Source organism: Limulus polyphemus, unplaced genomic scaffold (genome assembly GCF_000517525.1).
Source record: "Limulus polyphemus unplaced genomic scaffold, Limulus_polyphemus-2.1.2 Scaffold233, whole genome shotgun sequence".
In the NCBI taxonomy this organism is placed as follows: domain Eukaryota; kingdom Metazoa; phylum Arthropoda; class Merostomata; order Xiphosura; family Limulidae; genus Limulus; species Limulus polyphemus.
The window spans coordinates 757,454-774,031 of NW_013665843.1; the positions used below are offsets into that span (position 1 = coordinate 757,454).

General features: G+C 31.3%; 1 protein-coding gene across 1 annotated transcript in view; it reads left to right on the forward strand.

Moving 5' to 3' along the window:
* Positions 1–16,578, forward strand: part of LOC106478620 (F-box/LRR-repeat protein 4-like) — a 142,110-nt gene that overhangs the window by 89,484 nt on the left and 36,048 nt on the right. Inside the window, 3 exon segments of the mRNA XM_022382246.1 lie at positions 7,310–7,419; positions 13,457–13,592; positions 15,616–15,708. Of these exon segments, the coding sequence (XP_022237954.1) occupies positions 7,310–7,419; positions 13,457–13,592; positions 15,616–15,708 (339 nt within the window).

Below are 16,578 nucleotides of genomic sequence, written 5' to 3' on the forward strand. Positions count from 1 at the left end.
AGATAGTTCCATTCCTTTGACTCGCACATCTGAAGCCACCTTATTTTATCCCTATTCTCATTATGGTGCTTATCAGATACGTGAGTGTTGACATCCTGACCATTATGGTAAAAAATATCAAACTCAAAGTTCAATATACTGTAAGGGAAGGTATATGAAGGGCAACTTTAATTTTTATTCCATGTTATTGGAACACATGATTTAGTGTGATTGTTAATATTTATTCAGGTTAAACTATGTTTTAGTCTCAAATATTTATTTATATAGACAATAATATCTTGGTTTTTGCCAGTTTGATTCAAATTTATTGGTGATGGAAAACTGACTTTTAGTCAGGGAATTTTGTATCACCTTCTGAACCCTGGTCAATGGCATTATAATGTGAAAGTCAGTCCCACTATTTTGTTAGAGTAGTCTAACAGTTGGCAGTATTGACTAGCTGCTTTCCCTCTATCACTTATAAATTAGGGCCAGCTAATACAGATAGACCCCAAGTAGCTTTGTGTGAAATTCAACACAACAAACAAACAGAATATAAAAGTGCTTTAAACCAATTTTCAAAAGCGGGTAAAAATATTTAAAAATTATCATTTCTTGTGAATTGGGTGTTAAATGTAGTAGTCCAGCAGTTAGTTATTTTGAGGTAACTTACACTATGTTATATTTTGTGTCATATTCAGTCCTATTTTGATTTGTGTGCACTTTTATTTCTGGCTTTTTTAAAAATATTTTCAGTTTATATGATATTTCATTTGAGTTAGTACTATTCAATCGATGTAACTTTATTTATTTGTTCAAATTGGCTATTGGAGCCTGTTTCAATAAAGTTTTTCCTTTTGTTTGTGCACGTTTTAGTGTCATGGCATCTGATGTGGTCTAAGGAGATGATTACCAGAAATTACTGTCTTGGCAGTTGAATTATGATTCATCATATACAGACTTTCAAAATGTGTCATAAAATGTCAAAAAAAAAGCCTGCTGCTGTCATTAGCTGATATCTAGGGTTAAGTTGTTTAATCAAGGACTGTATCTAAAAGTCATGAACTTTAAAAGTTCAAAAGCGATATTAGTTAATATAATTGTTTGCTAGGGAGTCAGGACAGCTCAAAATTTCTAAAGATTACAATAATTTTAAGACTTTTTATAAAATTGGGATAAATGCTTGTTCTGATAATAACTGTCAGGATACAGGGACGGGAAGCTTGAGAACAGAACATTCATGCAAAACCATATTACGTGGTCAATCTTATAGCTTAACTTTCTCACTATGGGTTGGTCAAAGTGCACATATCACAAGTTTTTATTCAAAATTTGATTAAACTACCTTATTATTATCATTGTATATGAATAATCTTGGCATCAAAAATAGCTAATAAATCAAATTTCAATATTTTATAAGGAATTATTTTAAAAAATCCTCAATCTCCCATAGTTTGAGAATTGTAACATTTGTTCTTTACGTTTTCCCTCTTCTCTAATTTATTTATCACCCTTCCAAGAAGTACAAAGCTTAACATAAATTACTCATTACAATATAGATATTATTCAGGTGATGCATAATTTTTATATCCTATGGCATCTTTGTTTATGAAGCCATAAACTAGAAAAGAAAATCAGACTCATTTGCCACACCTACCTGTCATATCCTCTCTTTCACAAAATGCCAATAGTTTTCTCTGATGTTTTATATTGTATTATTTATAAGCAATAAAAAGCCTAAGTTTTAATCTATCAAACTTTTTATTATATTACTTGTATGTACAGAGTATATTATATGTACAAAGAATTGTATATTTCATGATTCAGTTTCAAAGTTATTCTCATGGGAATTATGTTGACTAGCTTAGCTGAATTTTTAAATGCTCTTACTGCATAGTTAGAATGCCAGAAAAATGATGATAGTTACAGGCAATTGTTTGCTTTTTGCATGTTATTATTTTGTGTTCTTAAGTTTATTATTTAATTAAATAAGAAATTATGTAATGTAGTTGTACCATTAATATAAAAAGCAGGCTTAAGTTTCAATGACACTGACAGATTAAAAAAAAGAGAAAGAAGACCCGGGTGAGTTCTATATTTCTTGTTTTTAATGTATATTCTTTATTTATTATTCTAAAGGTAGCTAAAACATAAAAATTAGAAACTTATTAGGTTAGGAAAGGTAAAGGAAAATAATAATAATAAAAATTATTCATGAGGTATGCTCGTGAATAGATTGTGCATTATGTTATTTTATTCCATATGGTAATGGGAGCTCCACATTCACTGAGTGATTTACAACATGTATTGTGGAATTATTAGTTAGATAGGGTTCAAAGGGCAATAAAACAATAAAATTTAAGTAGAAACAGATGTATACTGTTATAAATTTAAGACTTTAGGATAAACATGTTACAATTTGAAGTCATTCTAGAAAGAAAACAAAGGGTAATTTAGATTTAAAAAAAATTTTTTTAAGAGGTCGGTCAAATTCACCAACCTTGTTTAGAGTTAGGGTTGAAAAAATAACAGATAAAAAAACGTTTTACAGACAGTAAACGTTAGTAGGTTTTATATATTACGAAAAGTAAATTTGAAATTTTTCAGTTGAAGAAAACTATTTTTAATCTTAACATGAAAATCACTTTACACTCAGAGCAGTCAACACTTTGACTCCATATATTCATGGATAAACGTTTAGTGAAAATACTTCATGAAAAATTCTGATTTTTTATGTACAAATGACTTAGTAATTAGTGAAAGCTTGCAAAATTTCATGAAAATACACAAAACATATTAAAAGTTATTGCATGAAACCCTCTAGGTCAATTTGGGGTCATGAACTAGGTCAATTTGGGGTCATGAACTAGGTCAAACCAACTGAGCCCATAGCAAGAGAGTTAAATTAAGTTAAAATAAAGTCATAAACTAGTGAATACATATATCAAAAACATTTTCTCTTAACACAGTTATAAAAATTTTTTAAATTTTCTTTTAAAATACTAGTCTGGTCCAAGTCAATATCTTTGAAAATTTCTTCCTCCCTATCATGAACCCAATTTTCCAGTTAAGAGCTAAAGACTTCATACCCTTTCTTTCTAAAAATAATAAAAAAGCATTTTTAACTTCTCAGCCACAAGCCTGTTACCAGTAAGTATGATGTGGATGTGAAACCATAAAAACAGTATTTCAGAAAATGCTATTCACCTCTCCACAGAACAAATTGTTAATACCTCACACTACAGCTGTAAAGGTTTTGTGCATGCACCAAGCATTCGGATAAAACTTTTTTTTTATAACAATAGCTCATTCTTTTCCTTGTGCTTTGTATTAAGAATAACATAATTTTTGCATTGTTCTTATTACTTTTAATTTTCAGTTACCAGTTTGTATTGTTATGTTTCTATGTTTCTGACACCTGAGGTTCAGACATTACTCAGTAATGGTGACTGGAGACATTCTGATGAAGCTATATTACTGCAATTCTACCTTCTTTATATTGAATCCAGGATTCCTGAGCATACTGTACACTTTAGACTTTTTTGACCAGCTCTTCCCACCCCCTGCTTTTGCATATTATTCACACCTTGATGAGGACTAGTTAACCCTACCTTCATCTTTTGCCATTTTAATATCACAGGTATGTGACATTTTTCCTTTTACTCCACTAGTTTTTGCTGATTTTCTGGCTAACATGCTGCGTGAACTTCCTTTCTCTTACTTTCCACCCCCTCACTGACATTCATGTTCAGGATGGTTCTTTTGTGTCTCAACTTCAAGAACCTTTTTCTTTCCTTGAACTTTGTTCCGTTGGGTCTCTTCTTCCAGCCTAGGAATCTTCTTCTTCTTTCTCTCTCTTTCCCTCATCCTGTTGCCACTTTTTAGCATTCCCCCTCTCAGCCATCACAGGTCTCAAGGGTGATTTGCTTCTGGATCTACCCATAGGTTCTGGTCTGGTGGAAGCTGAACTCTCCCACTTTATACAGCTGTCAACTACCTTTCCAGAAGACTCTGGATTCACTTAGGTGCTCTCTCAGAGAACTTTCTCTGTTTTTACACTCTCAACCTCCTCTTTCTCCTTTTATAATTATCTCTCCACCCATCCCCACCAGATCTCTTACCTCTTTGTTTTCTGGGGGAGGCATTCTTTCCTCTAGGAGATGAATGCAATAGAGCAAGTCCTCAACCCAATTCTGGGGGTTTTACTTCTGCCTTTTTATTGTTCTCAAGAAGACAGGGGATTGGCAACGTATTGTAAATCTATCATCTTTGAACCAATCTCTTGTCAGTTGGTTATAGTCCCATATGTTTTCAGCTGGATCCTGAGGACTTTCGCATAAAGGATGCATTTGTTGGATCTGCATTTCCACTACTATATGGACAATTGGCTCCTTCCCTCTCATCCAGAGAGGCATCTTCTGCTGTGTCCTCCTCTCTCCTTTGGGAGTTGTCTTATTTTGGTTGGCTGGTCAAAACCTTCAAGTCAGTATTGATACCCACCCAGTATCTGATCCACTTAAGGGTCTTTCTCAACTCACATGCATGATGAGCCAAACCTTCTTTTTTTCATTTTCAAGACATGGAACTTCTGGTTTCTGAAGTTTTCATGTCTCTTTCTCTTCCCATGCAAGATATTTTGTTGCTTTTGGGGGAGACTAGCTCAATGGGCATGCCATCATCTTTTCTCTCCTCTGTCTGGATATCTTGTCATGATCCATTTGTACTACCTTGCTGTCAATTCTTGCATCAACCAATAGGGAGATATTTTCTTTCAGGACCTGTTTTATTGCTTTAGTTTCATTTTTAGATCTATGACCACCACATTTCATTGTTGACTTGTTGTATCCAGGGAGCTTTGAACTTTGTGGTGGATCAGCTGTCTTGCCCAGGCTTAATCCTTCTTACAAAGTGGTCATTACATTCTCTGGTATTTCAGTGGATTTGTTTCCGTCTGTGAGTTCTCTTAGCTAAGCCTTTGCGACTCCCATAAACACCAATATTCCACTTTTTCATCACCATTCCTGGGCTCTTCAACTCTGTCTGTGGATCCTGTGTATGCCTCCTTGTCAACTTCTTCTCAGACTGCTGTCTGTATTTCATGATACACCTTCCAGGTTCTTCGTATTTTCCCCATTGGTCTTCTGAATTGTATTTCTGACTCTTTTTGGCATCCCAGGTGTCTCTTCCTCTTAAATCTTGAATGGTTTCTTTTGTATCAGGTTTGTACGTACATCTTTCACCACTATGTGTCATCCTAACTTTTTCCTTTTGACTGGATCCACACAGGATGAGTAGGTTTTTTTTTCTCACAGAGTAGCCCATTTTCTTTCTTACTTTTGTCAGTTATCCATCTTTGTAATTTATTAATGCAAGTGGATTTTTCATTAATGCTTGTTCATTCACTTCTCTCTTCCTTTAAATCATCTGACTCTTTCACATCTGATTTTCTCTTTTACCTATCCACCTCTATGATTGTGGTTACACAGTGACTTTTTCAGTAACCTTTTGTTTTTTCTATGACCATTTTCCTTTTCCTTCTCCATTTTCTATGAACCTCCTACAAGCCTTTATAATCAGTTGTCCTCCTTATCCTGTTCCTCTCCAAGACTGGAACCTTGGTTTACTTTTCAGTGCTCTTACATGTCCTCCATTCAAATCTTTAGCCATCTATTCCCTTTGTCATCTTTCTCTTAAGACACAATAAGTTCTATTCCCTGCTTGTAAGAGATTTTTACCTTGGATGCTTCCCACAGAGGCACGGTGATTTTATTTTCGGACTGTTCCTTCCTTCCCAAGACATGGGTTGTCTGGAAAAGTGATCAGATTTTTTTTCCATCTGTCAACTTAACTCTTTGTTGACTTGTCGTATCCCGTAATAATGTTATTATTATATCAATAATTGGTTCATTTTCCAAGCCCGTTCCCTTGGCTGTGGTTTTGCTAGATAGTAGATAATAATTATTATACTGACCAAAGCAATATTTCACACAGTATACAATGTCATCTTATGATGGCCATATGAATGGTCAAAGCGTAGTAATAAATTCAAGCAAAAAGAAAAAAATCTACTTTAAAGCTGTACCTCTGGACTTTATTTAACCCTTTTGGTATGGGCACCTGCAATTCCTGGGGGGCCATATGGGGATTTCACTTGTGCAACAATATGTACTGTAACTCTTGAGATTTCTTATTGTATCCTCACAAAAACTAGTAAACTTTTGTTAAAGATTATAAGTATCTTGTACACAAAGAATGACATTATTTTAATAAAGTGTTACTAAAAATATGGTATTTATTGTAGTTATTTACACTCAAACTCTTAATAGTTTGAGTGCAAGGTGATTTTCATTTATCATTTTCTAACTGTAGATATTACCATCAACATACAGTGTGATGAAATGTTTAAAATTAAAACATAGAAGAAATGTAATTCCTCCTGGAAAATGAGAAATATAATTCTTTCTTTATTCATTCTGCATATGTATGTGAATTTACAAGTTTTTTATTTATTACACAATTTTACAATACTTATTACACTTAATTTTCAATTATAATAAAAGTTGCCAGGTTTACCAGCAGTTCTACTTAAAATTACCTAACCTGTAACTAAACATTGAAAAAAGTCACTACCACTCAGGTCATCAAAGGGACCGATGTGGTCTTGCTGACATCCCCTGAGCTCTGAAACAGTGTGATTGGGGTCAATCTGTTGCCACCTGCTGGTAATACCGGCATTAGGTTACCAAAGAGACTGATGCAGTCTTGCAGAGTATATATGAGTATTTATAGCTGCAAGTCTGTAGTGTGGCTTAAAATAACTTTACAAATATTAAACCCACAGATATTTTTCGTATATAAGTTAACTACTCAATAAAATGTTTAAGAGTTACATTTTTATATATTAGGAAATGACACAACTTTTGTACATTCTTAAAAATACAGAACTATTTATTATGGCAGTCATATAATAATGATTGCCTTAAATAGTTCTTTGTCACTTCATACAAAAGTATTAAAGAACAAAATAATGCAATTTTACTTAATGAAAAGTAAGAGTGAACATAAACCGAAACTTTTGGTACTACATGTACATTTAAGGAAAAATTAATATGTTCACCAGTGGATACAATTCTGTTAAACATATATTTACTCATGCCTAAATTTAGTTTCTGTTGTTATTTATAGTGAGGGGAATAGTGATGTCTGAATGTGATTACGCCATATTTTAAAGTCTTACTCTCTCTCTCTTTTTTTGTAACTAATCCAGGGACTGTGGTGCTATATATTTTATGATGTCATTAGATATAGGATCTGTTTATATTTTTTGCAGGTTTATCAAAAAATGTGGGCAAGAGTTAATTTTCCTCAAGGTCTCAAAATGTTCATTTTTGAATAATGAATGCCTTAGAGCCATTGCAGAATACTGTCCAAAGCTACAAGGTAGGTTATAAACTGAAATACTAGAATTGTAGGAATGTACTTCTTATCTTTAATGCTTGAAATAAAAATATTTTATAATTTTTGGGATTCAGAATTTTCAGTTGAATTGTTAAAGGCCAGGTACAAGGTAGTGAGTGGTATTTTTACATATATGTAGTAATTCATCAGTTATATTGTAATCATGAGCTATATATCTTGGAATTGTCCAAAATAGTAGTTTCAGTAACAATTATTACAAATGTAGCCCTGAAAGTTCAATTAGAATTCATGTTTTTGAGTTAAAAGTGAATTTAGTGATTCATGTTATCAGTAACCTACATACACCTAAGGTAAGTGTAGTTCTTTATGGTTATGATACAGAACTTAAGCAGGTCTATTTTTGAATTTTGACTCTGATACATCTTATTACTTGTAGTATTTGATACTCGGGAGGAGGTGGAAACTATTTGGTTGTTGTACTGGGATTAAAATCAGTTATGTGACAGAAAAATTTCTGTACAACTATAATTTCTATATTTCTTTGCAAGATTATGTTTAATCTGTCAATGTTAACGAACTCAATGAATGCTCATTACTTAACTAGAGGTATGAGGAACATGATTAACTGATCAAAATAACTTTTAGTCTGTAAAATCTAATCAAAGTTGTGTGTAGTAAATCAAGGTTAAATCTAGCACACAGTTAACCTATCTTTGCAACATATAGCTGTTACAGTATCTAGTATGCTGAAGGATTGTGGATCATTAAGGAATAAGCTGTTGCATTTTAAAGTAGAATGAAATATTAAAAATAAAAAATTAAAGAAATAATTTACATTTATTTATAAAGAAAATAAAAACCTTAAACTTTCATGTACAAGTAATTGAGTTGAAATGTCTAAATGCACACACAATTAGCAATAACAGTTGTAATAAAACAAAGGTAAAATTCATTAGCACATCCTAGGTCTCTCAGACATAGTTTGTGTTCTTCTCAAAGATTAAGAAAAACTGTTTGAGACCCCTTCTCTCTGTAGTTGACCAATCAGAAAATTGGATCACAAGAACCCAATGTTATCTCTGCTCCATATCAAACCTAAAACAGTCCCCTTTACACAATGAAAAGTAGATAAGCTCTGTGACCAGATTCTGCTCAGAAAGTAACACCTCAAACTGAATTAAGCACATGACCTCAACTAGATTTACTAATGTTCCAAATGAGAACTCAGAAAAAAATTTTAATTTTGCATGTACAAAATCCACATAGGTGAGACATATTGTATATGCATGCAAAAAGTGATAACATTTTGAAATCTTCCAACAATAGTATAAAGAATTGCAAAGGAAAACAAAAGAATGTGGTGAAAATTAAAGTACAAAATAAAACAACATGACAAAAAATTCTGAAAGGCATTGTAAAAGCATGAGAAAAAGTAAACAGATAATAAACAGGGTATAGAGTAATTTCATTGATGAAGTTCTGGTGAAACTACAGCTTTACAGAAAATCATGGATGCTTATTAAAATTACCTTGATACAAAAAGATACAATTAAAAATGTTGCCTTGATATTGAAATTGAATGGTGAGATTACTTCAGTTCTAATAGTCAATTTCTGCTAAAGTTCACTCTTTATAAAGAGAGTTGAATTTAAAGATTAACATTACTACTGCTAGTCAAGACATAATTTGACCTTGAGCAAGACCTAGTTCTAGCTAAGTTGTCCTTCCAATTTTACTTCCAGTAAAGTTAAAAAACTATAGGACTCCAAGTCACATCAAATATTCATGATGTTAGAAAAACACATAGGTTCAAGAAGTATTGACAGAAATAAATATAAACCCTATAACCTGAGCACTTTTGAACAGTGGACCTTTCTTTTTGAAATTTAGGCAAATTAGCAGCAATTGCTTTTGCTTTGGAACAGGATTTTGTTTTACCAGCTTGTGTAAGGAAACCAGCTGATGTCAGAGTGCATGGGTACTATCAATTTTATTTCCTCATTGCATGCCACTCATTGATTTTATAAATAACTGGAGAACATGTAGTAATACTTTCCAACAATGAATTGAATCAAAAGAGTAGACATATATACTTTAAATTCAGTTGAAGATCATCACTACCTCTGTAAAAAAAAGTAAAAATTTAGCTATGCCAAAAGTGTTGCAGCAAAGACAAAACAATTCTACATGGCTAAATGTTGAACCCATTGGCTTGGTATATCTGTTCTGTTAACAAATCATTATGTGTAATAACTTGTGAATTTATTTCTCTTGTCACCTTCGAGAAAGCCAAAATGTGCAGCTGTATGAGACCCATTTCAAACAAAACTATCACACTTGGTGTTGATTATCTGGTTCACTCAAATCAAATGCACAAGTACTTTCACTTTGTATCAACTTTTTCTCTCAAGAATTGTCTTTATCATAAGAAGCTGTGGTTTCTTCAATTTCTTGACTCATTCTAATGGTGGGGTCATCACTTTTTTTCAAAAATCAAATATGCCTCTCTCTTTTTTTATGCTTTCCTTTTCCAATATTGAGAACCAGAAAAATGGTACTAAATTTTTCATTAATTCACTGTTTAGTCACCAATCTAATTGTCACATTCTTAAGTATATTATACTTTATTACAAAGTTAAAGATAATTTCATAAGAATATTTTTATTTTACTAAATTCCTGAAACTAAATTTTAATCTGTTAAGGTAGCACCTCACAGTGACCTACTTTTTAGAATGTTTTAAAAATTTCTAGTTGCACATTTTTGCAATAATTCTATGCTGTGAGAAAAAAAGAAGTATCTAATGTATTGGGGTGGGTGGGTGCTGAACACTGGCAAATTCATCAGTAAAATTTTTATTTTACAGCCTCCTTCATTTTGTTTAATTGTTGCTTAATTTATCTAGCTGACAATTGTGGTCATGTTTTGAGACCTCTGACAGTTCATACCAGAAGTTTTAAACCAAGTGTTTTTTCCTTCACCACTACCTCAAAGTTTGATGGAAGCAGCAAATTCTACTTAGTTACCATGGTGTGTTTCCAGGAATGTCTTTTATGATATAAATTACTTGTGGAATTCTTTTAGGGCTACATTTCATGCATGGACATAGTTAAATATTGAGATATTTCTCACAAATAATTTCATGAATCATCACGAAAAAATTCTAGCACGATACATGTCACTGGTTGTGTTTATGGGTGTGTTCTTGCTACTACCTTATTGATATTTATTGTCCCAGTTTAAAGAGAATCACTAATGCCTGGACACAAACAGTAAATAATTTTTGTTTTAAAGAATCTTTGGAGACATGAAAAACAGTGAAATTTTTGTAAAAGTTGTGCAGACTGATATTCAGTCATGAAATTAAGACTGCTTGCCCAGTCACAAGATATATGAAAAGAAATGTGAAAAGCCAGTGTAATACACTGAGTGACCTGTTAATAAAAAATAAACTTGTAGTCATTCTTCGACACATTAAAAATTTTTTTAATTAAAAGTCATTCAATATAAAAGTAATTTATTTGATTTTATACACAAAAGTTAAAACAATCTGAAGTATTTTATTTGGGGTTGATTTCAGCAAGCTCCAACAGAATGTATTAGTTTTTGTGATTTTGTTGAATTTTTTTCTGAGTGTAATATGACACTTGTAGACTTCTAGGAGAAAAGGCATAATACTTTTGAAGATTTTAGTGCTATTTTGTTCTTGGAACATGAATATAAGTGTAATTTTATCAATTTTTAGCAATCACTTTCTCAACCTGTGTTGTCATCATATGATGTAATTGCCTAGGTATCAGTTTCAATAAGTTGTAGGTTAGTGATCTAACCATGTCATAATAGATATTTTTCTGTTCTTTTCAACTGCATAAATCAATGGTATCCATTTCAGTATAGACTGATAGAGAGATCACAATAAGGTGATAAAAGCATAGCTTTGTAATATGTTGCTGGAAGAAAAGATGTTTGTGAACAATTTCTGCCACAATTACAGTTCTGATTTTTTTTCTAAAAGTATGGGAAAATCTTTCTTTATTATTCTATATGTCATTTAAATTTTGAAGTTGCAGTAAGATAGAAAAAGAAATGTTTTTCGTGGAACAATATGAGGTAGGCTTACAACATCATTTTGTGCTCAACCAGATCAAGTTTCATTTTGTGGATAAGACTGCTCCATTTTGCCAGGTTTAAATTAGGCCTTATCAACCTAATTAAATAATTGCTTAAATAGGCAAAGAAAATCACCAAAAAGAAATACAAAGAAGAATATATAAAAGTAACATAATATTTCTTTGTCATTGGTATCCTCAGTGATATTAATAAATGTGTCATGTCTTTAATATAAAAAAAAGAAGAATATTGGGGAATTTCTTTTATTTAGTGGTGTCCAGAAAAATACTTATATGATCATGTAGGTACTATAGCATAGTCACTGAAAATGCTTAGTTAGGAAAATAAAGGACTATACTATTCTAATTAGGTTCCTTTTCTTATGGAGATATATTCATGATAGTAAGAAATAACATTTGGAACCTGATAACCTGAGTGATTTCAGAAGGTAGATCTCCATTTTTTCAGCATTTCCTAGGTAATGGTAATGTATCACACATTAAGTATTACTTTTCTGTTTATAAACTCACTTTTCCACACTGTGTCAAATAATAATTTACTAGGTGTTTTTTTTTATTTTTCATCACAAGAAAAATACTACTTCTCATTGTAACTAGGTATTATATTAAGTATAACCATTAATGTAGCTTCAAAATATAAGCTCTCATTTGGAGTTTTGAAATGTTTAAGTAAATAGTAATGCTGAAGATGAAAAGCAGCTAATAATCAGGGGCAGTTTGCTAATAGATTATCTGTATCAATGTTTTTTAAACAAGACTGTCAGTCTGTGTTTATAATTGTGTGTCAATAATCCTCAAAAGTTGTGAAAATATAATTCTTTATTTACACTGGAAACTTGTTATTTCATAATTAGAGCTGGGCAACTTAATTGAATAATCAGTATAATTGATTAATTATGATCAGCAGTTATTTAGATTAGGGTCACAGGAGCTCATTGATTAATCAAAATTATGATTAAAGTGGGTCTGGCATGGTTCAGGCACTCAACTTACACTCTGAAGTTTGTGGGTTCGAATCTCGCCCTCGAACATGCTTGCCCTTTCAGCTGTGGGGGGATTATACATTGACAATCAATCCCACTTTTTGTTGGTAAAGAGTAGTTGAAGAATTAGTGGTGGGTGGTATTGACTAGCTGCCTTCCCTCTAGTTTATCACTTCAAAGTTAAGGATAGCTAGGACAGATACCCCTCATATAGCTTTGTGTAACATTCAAAACAGTGAATTGATTAAGTTGATTAATTGAAATTTGTGTTTATGATTATTACTGTTTTAGGTTATTCCAGCAATCATTTAATCAAAATTCTGATTATAATGACTATCACAAAAATAGTTATTACTATTTTCAATTAATCTAACTATTTAAGTAATATAAATATTGCTGTTATGTTTGTTTGTTGTTAAGCAGAAAGCTAAACAGTGGGCTATTTATGTTGTGCCAACCACAAGCATCAAAATTCGATTTTCAGCATTCTGAGCCACTGGGGAGGATATTGTATTATGTTTGTTTGCTGTTAAGCACAAAGCTATGTATTGAGCTAATTGGGAAGTGCTGAAAAGAGAGAAGGCAACTGTCATGCAAAACCCACCTCCAACTTTGTTTTTTGCTTATACCTACCATGGTTTGGGCAACACTGTACCAATCAATTAACTGAATATAATCGATTAATAGGGCTATCAGTTAGCTTATACAACAAATTTCTATGCTCTATTCATTATACTTATGTTTTAAAATTTTTGAATGTAAAATTATAAAGATGAAATTCTAAATTTTATGAAAGTCTTGGAAAATATAAACTAATTATATACATCATAGTATATAATAAATAAGTACTATCTTATCTTTTTATCTAAATCATGTTTCATATTAGGGATCCATTGTTAATGAATTCTTGATCTATATTCAGTTTAACACAATAACTTATTTTCAGGCTTAGAATTGAGAAATTGTTGCCAAGGTCCCTTGGATCAATTTGGTTTTATACAGATTGCGAGAATTTGTGAACTTCAGTGGTTGGATCTCTATCGTACATTTATTGACAAACATTCCATTATATCAATTCTAAGGTAGGAGTAAGAAGTATATTTTTAAAACTTTATAAAATGCCACTTCGCATTTTTAATAAATATCCTTGTTCTTTTCAAAATTATTTATCATATGTTTTCATACGAACATAAGATACTAAGAAATAATTAGTAACTTAATTATTATTCTACTATTCTTTAGATTATTATTAATGTATCCTGAGTGATCTGTACTTTTCATCCATTTATGATTGGCCAAATACTAGATTCTTTACTTTAATCATTCTGAAGGTATTCTATTTTGAAAGTTCAGTTTCTTTATCTTTACCATATACTTGCAGCAATAAAAGTACCTGACAGTAGAGAGGAGCATACAGTTCAGAAGAAACACCTCACTGTACTCCTAAGTGCTTACTAATTGTAATGTGAATCAGAAATGGTAATTGCATGTGGATTTTGCTTTCTAGTGAGGAACAGTAATTGAAGTTTTTTACCATGCATCAGTATTAAGAATTGTCCATTCATGCTGCAGCTAATTTATACATATAAACACAGAAAGGAGTACCAATGTGTTCTAAGTAGTAAACATTTGTTAACATTCTACATCAGATGTACAGTACAGATTAGAAACTTTATCATATTTAGTCAAGAATACTAACTTAAAAATTACAAAAATAGTTCTTTTGCATAACTTTTATGAAAAGTGATCCACTCCAGAAATTTCATATGATAAAAAGTGACATATTTTACATTAACAGAATACTTGAGTATGATTTTCTAAGATGCTTTATGACTTAAATTGTGTCTTTATTTTATACATATTCCTTACCAAGTATCTGTGTCATGTATATATATATATAATCATATAAATCACATTTGATAGTTAAGTCTAAATTTCAGAGAAGTAGTAAGTTAAATTTTTGAAGTACAGTTGTGAAGCCCTCATTATGTTTTCTACAAGTTTTTGTGTTAAAAATATAAGTTGATCTACTTCATTAAGTTAGTGACTGAGAGTACTGGGTTAATATGTTATAATCTTCTGTCAGGGATCATTTGAAAAGACATAAAAAATGGATCATAAATATCATCGTGGTTAAGGAAAGGATCTGCTTGATTTAATAAATTGTTGCTAGTTTTATAACATATTCAGAATGTGTGTAGGAAGTTACACGTTTTTCTATTGTTTATCTTGATTTGAAAACTTTTGATAACCTGTGTTATTCTGAAATACTTGAAAATATTAGGAGCTATGTAGCAAATTAACTTGCTTTTCGTAAGCTTAGGATATTATGAATGACTAGTATTTTAATTGGGTGTATTATGCTTACTTGTCTTGATTAGTAAGGTTAATTCATTGCATCCATTGACCTTACTTGTTTAACTGACAAGATTAGTTCACTCTGTCTGCCACAATTTGTAAGGCTCCTGTCAATGTCATTTACAACAGCTGTAATTTTGTGTACTTTTCACACAAAATAGTCATTGATTTGCTATAAAAATTAACTTGTAGGTATTTATACAGGACTTTAAATTTCTTTAATGCTAATCTTTTGTCTGGCCAACTATGGCATAAATAATAGCTTGGCATATTTGTGGCATTGTGTCTGTATATATTCTCAAAGAGCATGGTGTAATTTGATTCCTTTTTTTTTTCAAGTTGTATCCAGAAGCTTTCTTTAGTACAATTAATAGTACAAGTGAAAGGCTTTTTACATACATATCATGGTATTAATGAAATATTTTCCATAAACTATTTCCATAGATTTGTATAGTGTGATCAACCACCTCTGCAGTTGAAATAGTCTCTAACAAAAAAAAAATGTTTCTTTTATTTACCTGAAAAATGTTCATGTTTCTAAATTGAACAATTAAATGTCATTTAGGACATAATGAGGATTAAAAAAGGCAAAAACTGGGTCTTAATACCTGTGGTGGGCACAGATAGCCCATTGTGTAGTTTTGTGCTTAACAACAAACAAACAAACAAAAACTTGAGCTTCTAAAATTATTAAGTATGTAGTAGGTTTGTAGAGTAGAGTGATATTACTTTTACCTTATTTTGCAGGTTCTGTCCTCACTTAGAACACCTAAATCTTGGAAGCTGTAATGCTATTAATGATTATGATGAAGTTGCTTCTGAAATAGGAAGAACAGTTAGGTAGGTTCAACTCTATATTTCTTACGTTATCAGTCTTAGCCAAAAATATAGATCTTAAAGTTGATAATTTAAATTTTAGAAGGATATAGTTGCCTTACCTGCTATTGTGATGAGTAAATAAGGTATCTTTATGGAATTATATATAAGATGGATATAATATTAGATCACAATAAGATGGGAAGTCATTTTAACATATTTTTTATAGGCCCATCTAATAAATGTAAGAAGATTGTCTGATAACATTTAACTTACACTTTTTTTCTTGTACATTTCTGCTGATGAAGACTTTCTCTCAGTCTATACCTTAAAGTTCTTCTGACTGATTACAACATACAAAGTGATATTTAAGATGTAGTTTATGTCAGTTAATTATAATACATCAGGTCTTATGGTGTATAATTTCCATGCTAGAAAATTTGATATCTTAGTGGGTAATAAATGTAATATTTGTTACGTATTAGAATTTCAAATAGTCCGAAGCCGAGTTAGCTGATAATTTAAATTTAGTAATTAAATTGTACTTTGGATTTAGTATTTAAATATATGCTGATATATTAGTCAATTTATGATATATGCCAACAAGATTGATACGCAACATTTTGGTTTTTAACACAAATACATTTTAATATACACACAAAAATACAATTTACAATAAAAATTATTACAAACAATGATTTATAAACAGAAATTTCACAAACTTAGAAAAAATATAAAATTTTCTTTCTAGTCTGGAACCTCCTTGATATCTTATCGAGGGTTCACGATGAGTGAGTTAATTTCAAGTCCATGTAGATACGAATTACCGGGAAGCTAGTTAGTCACAAATGCTGTTTTCCATAGTTGAAGTTGGTAATGTTTTCGTAAAAATAC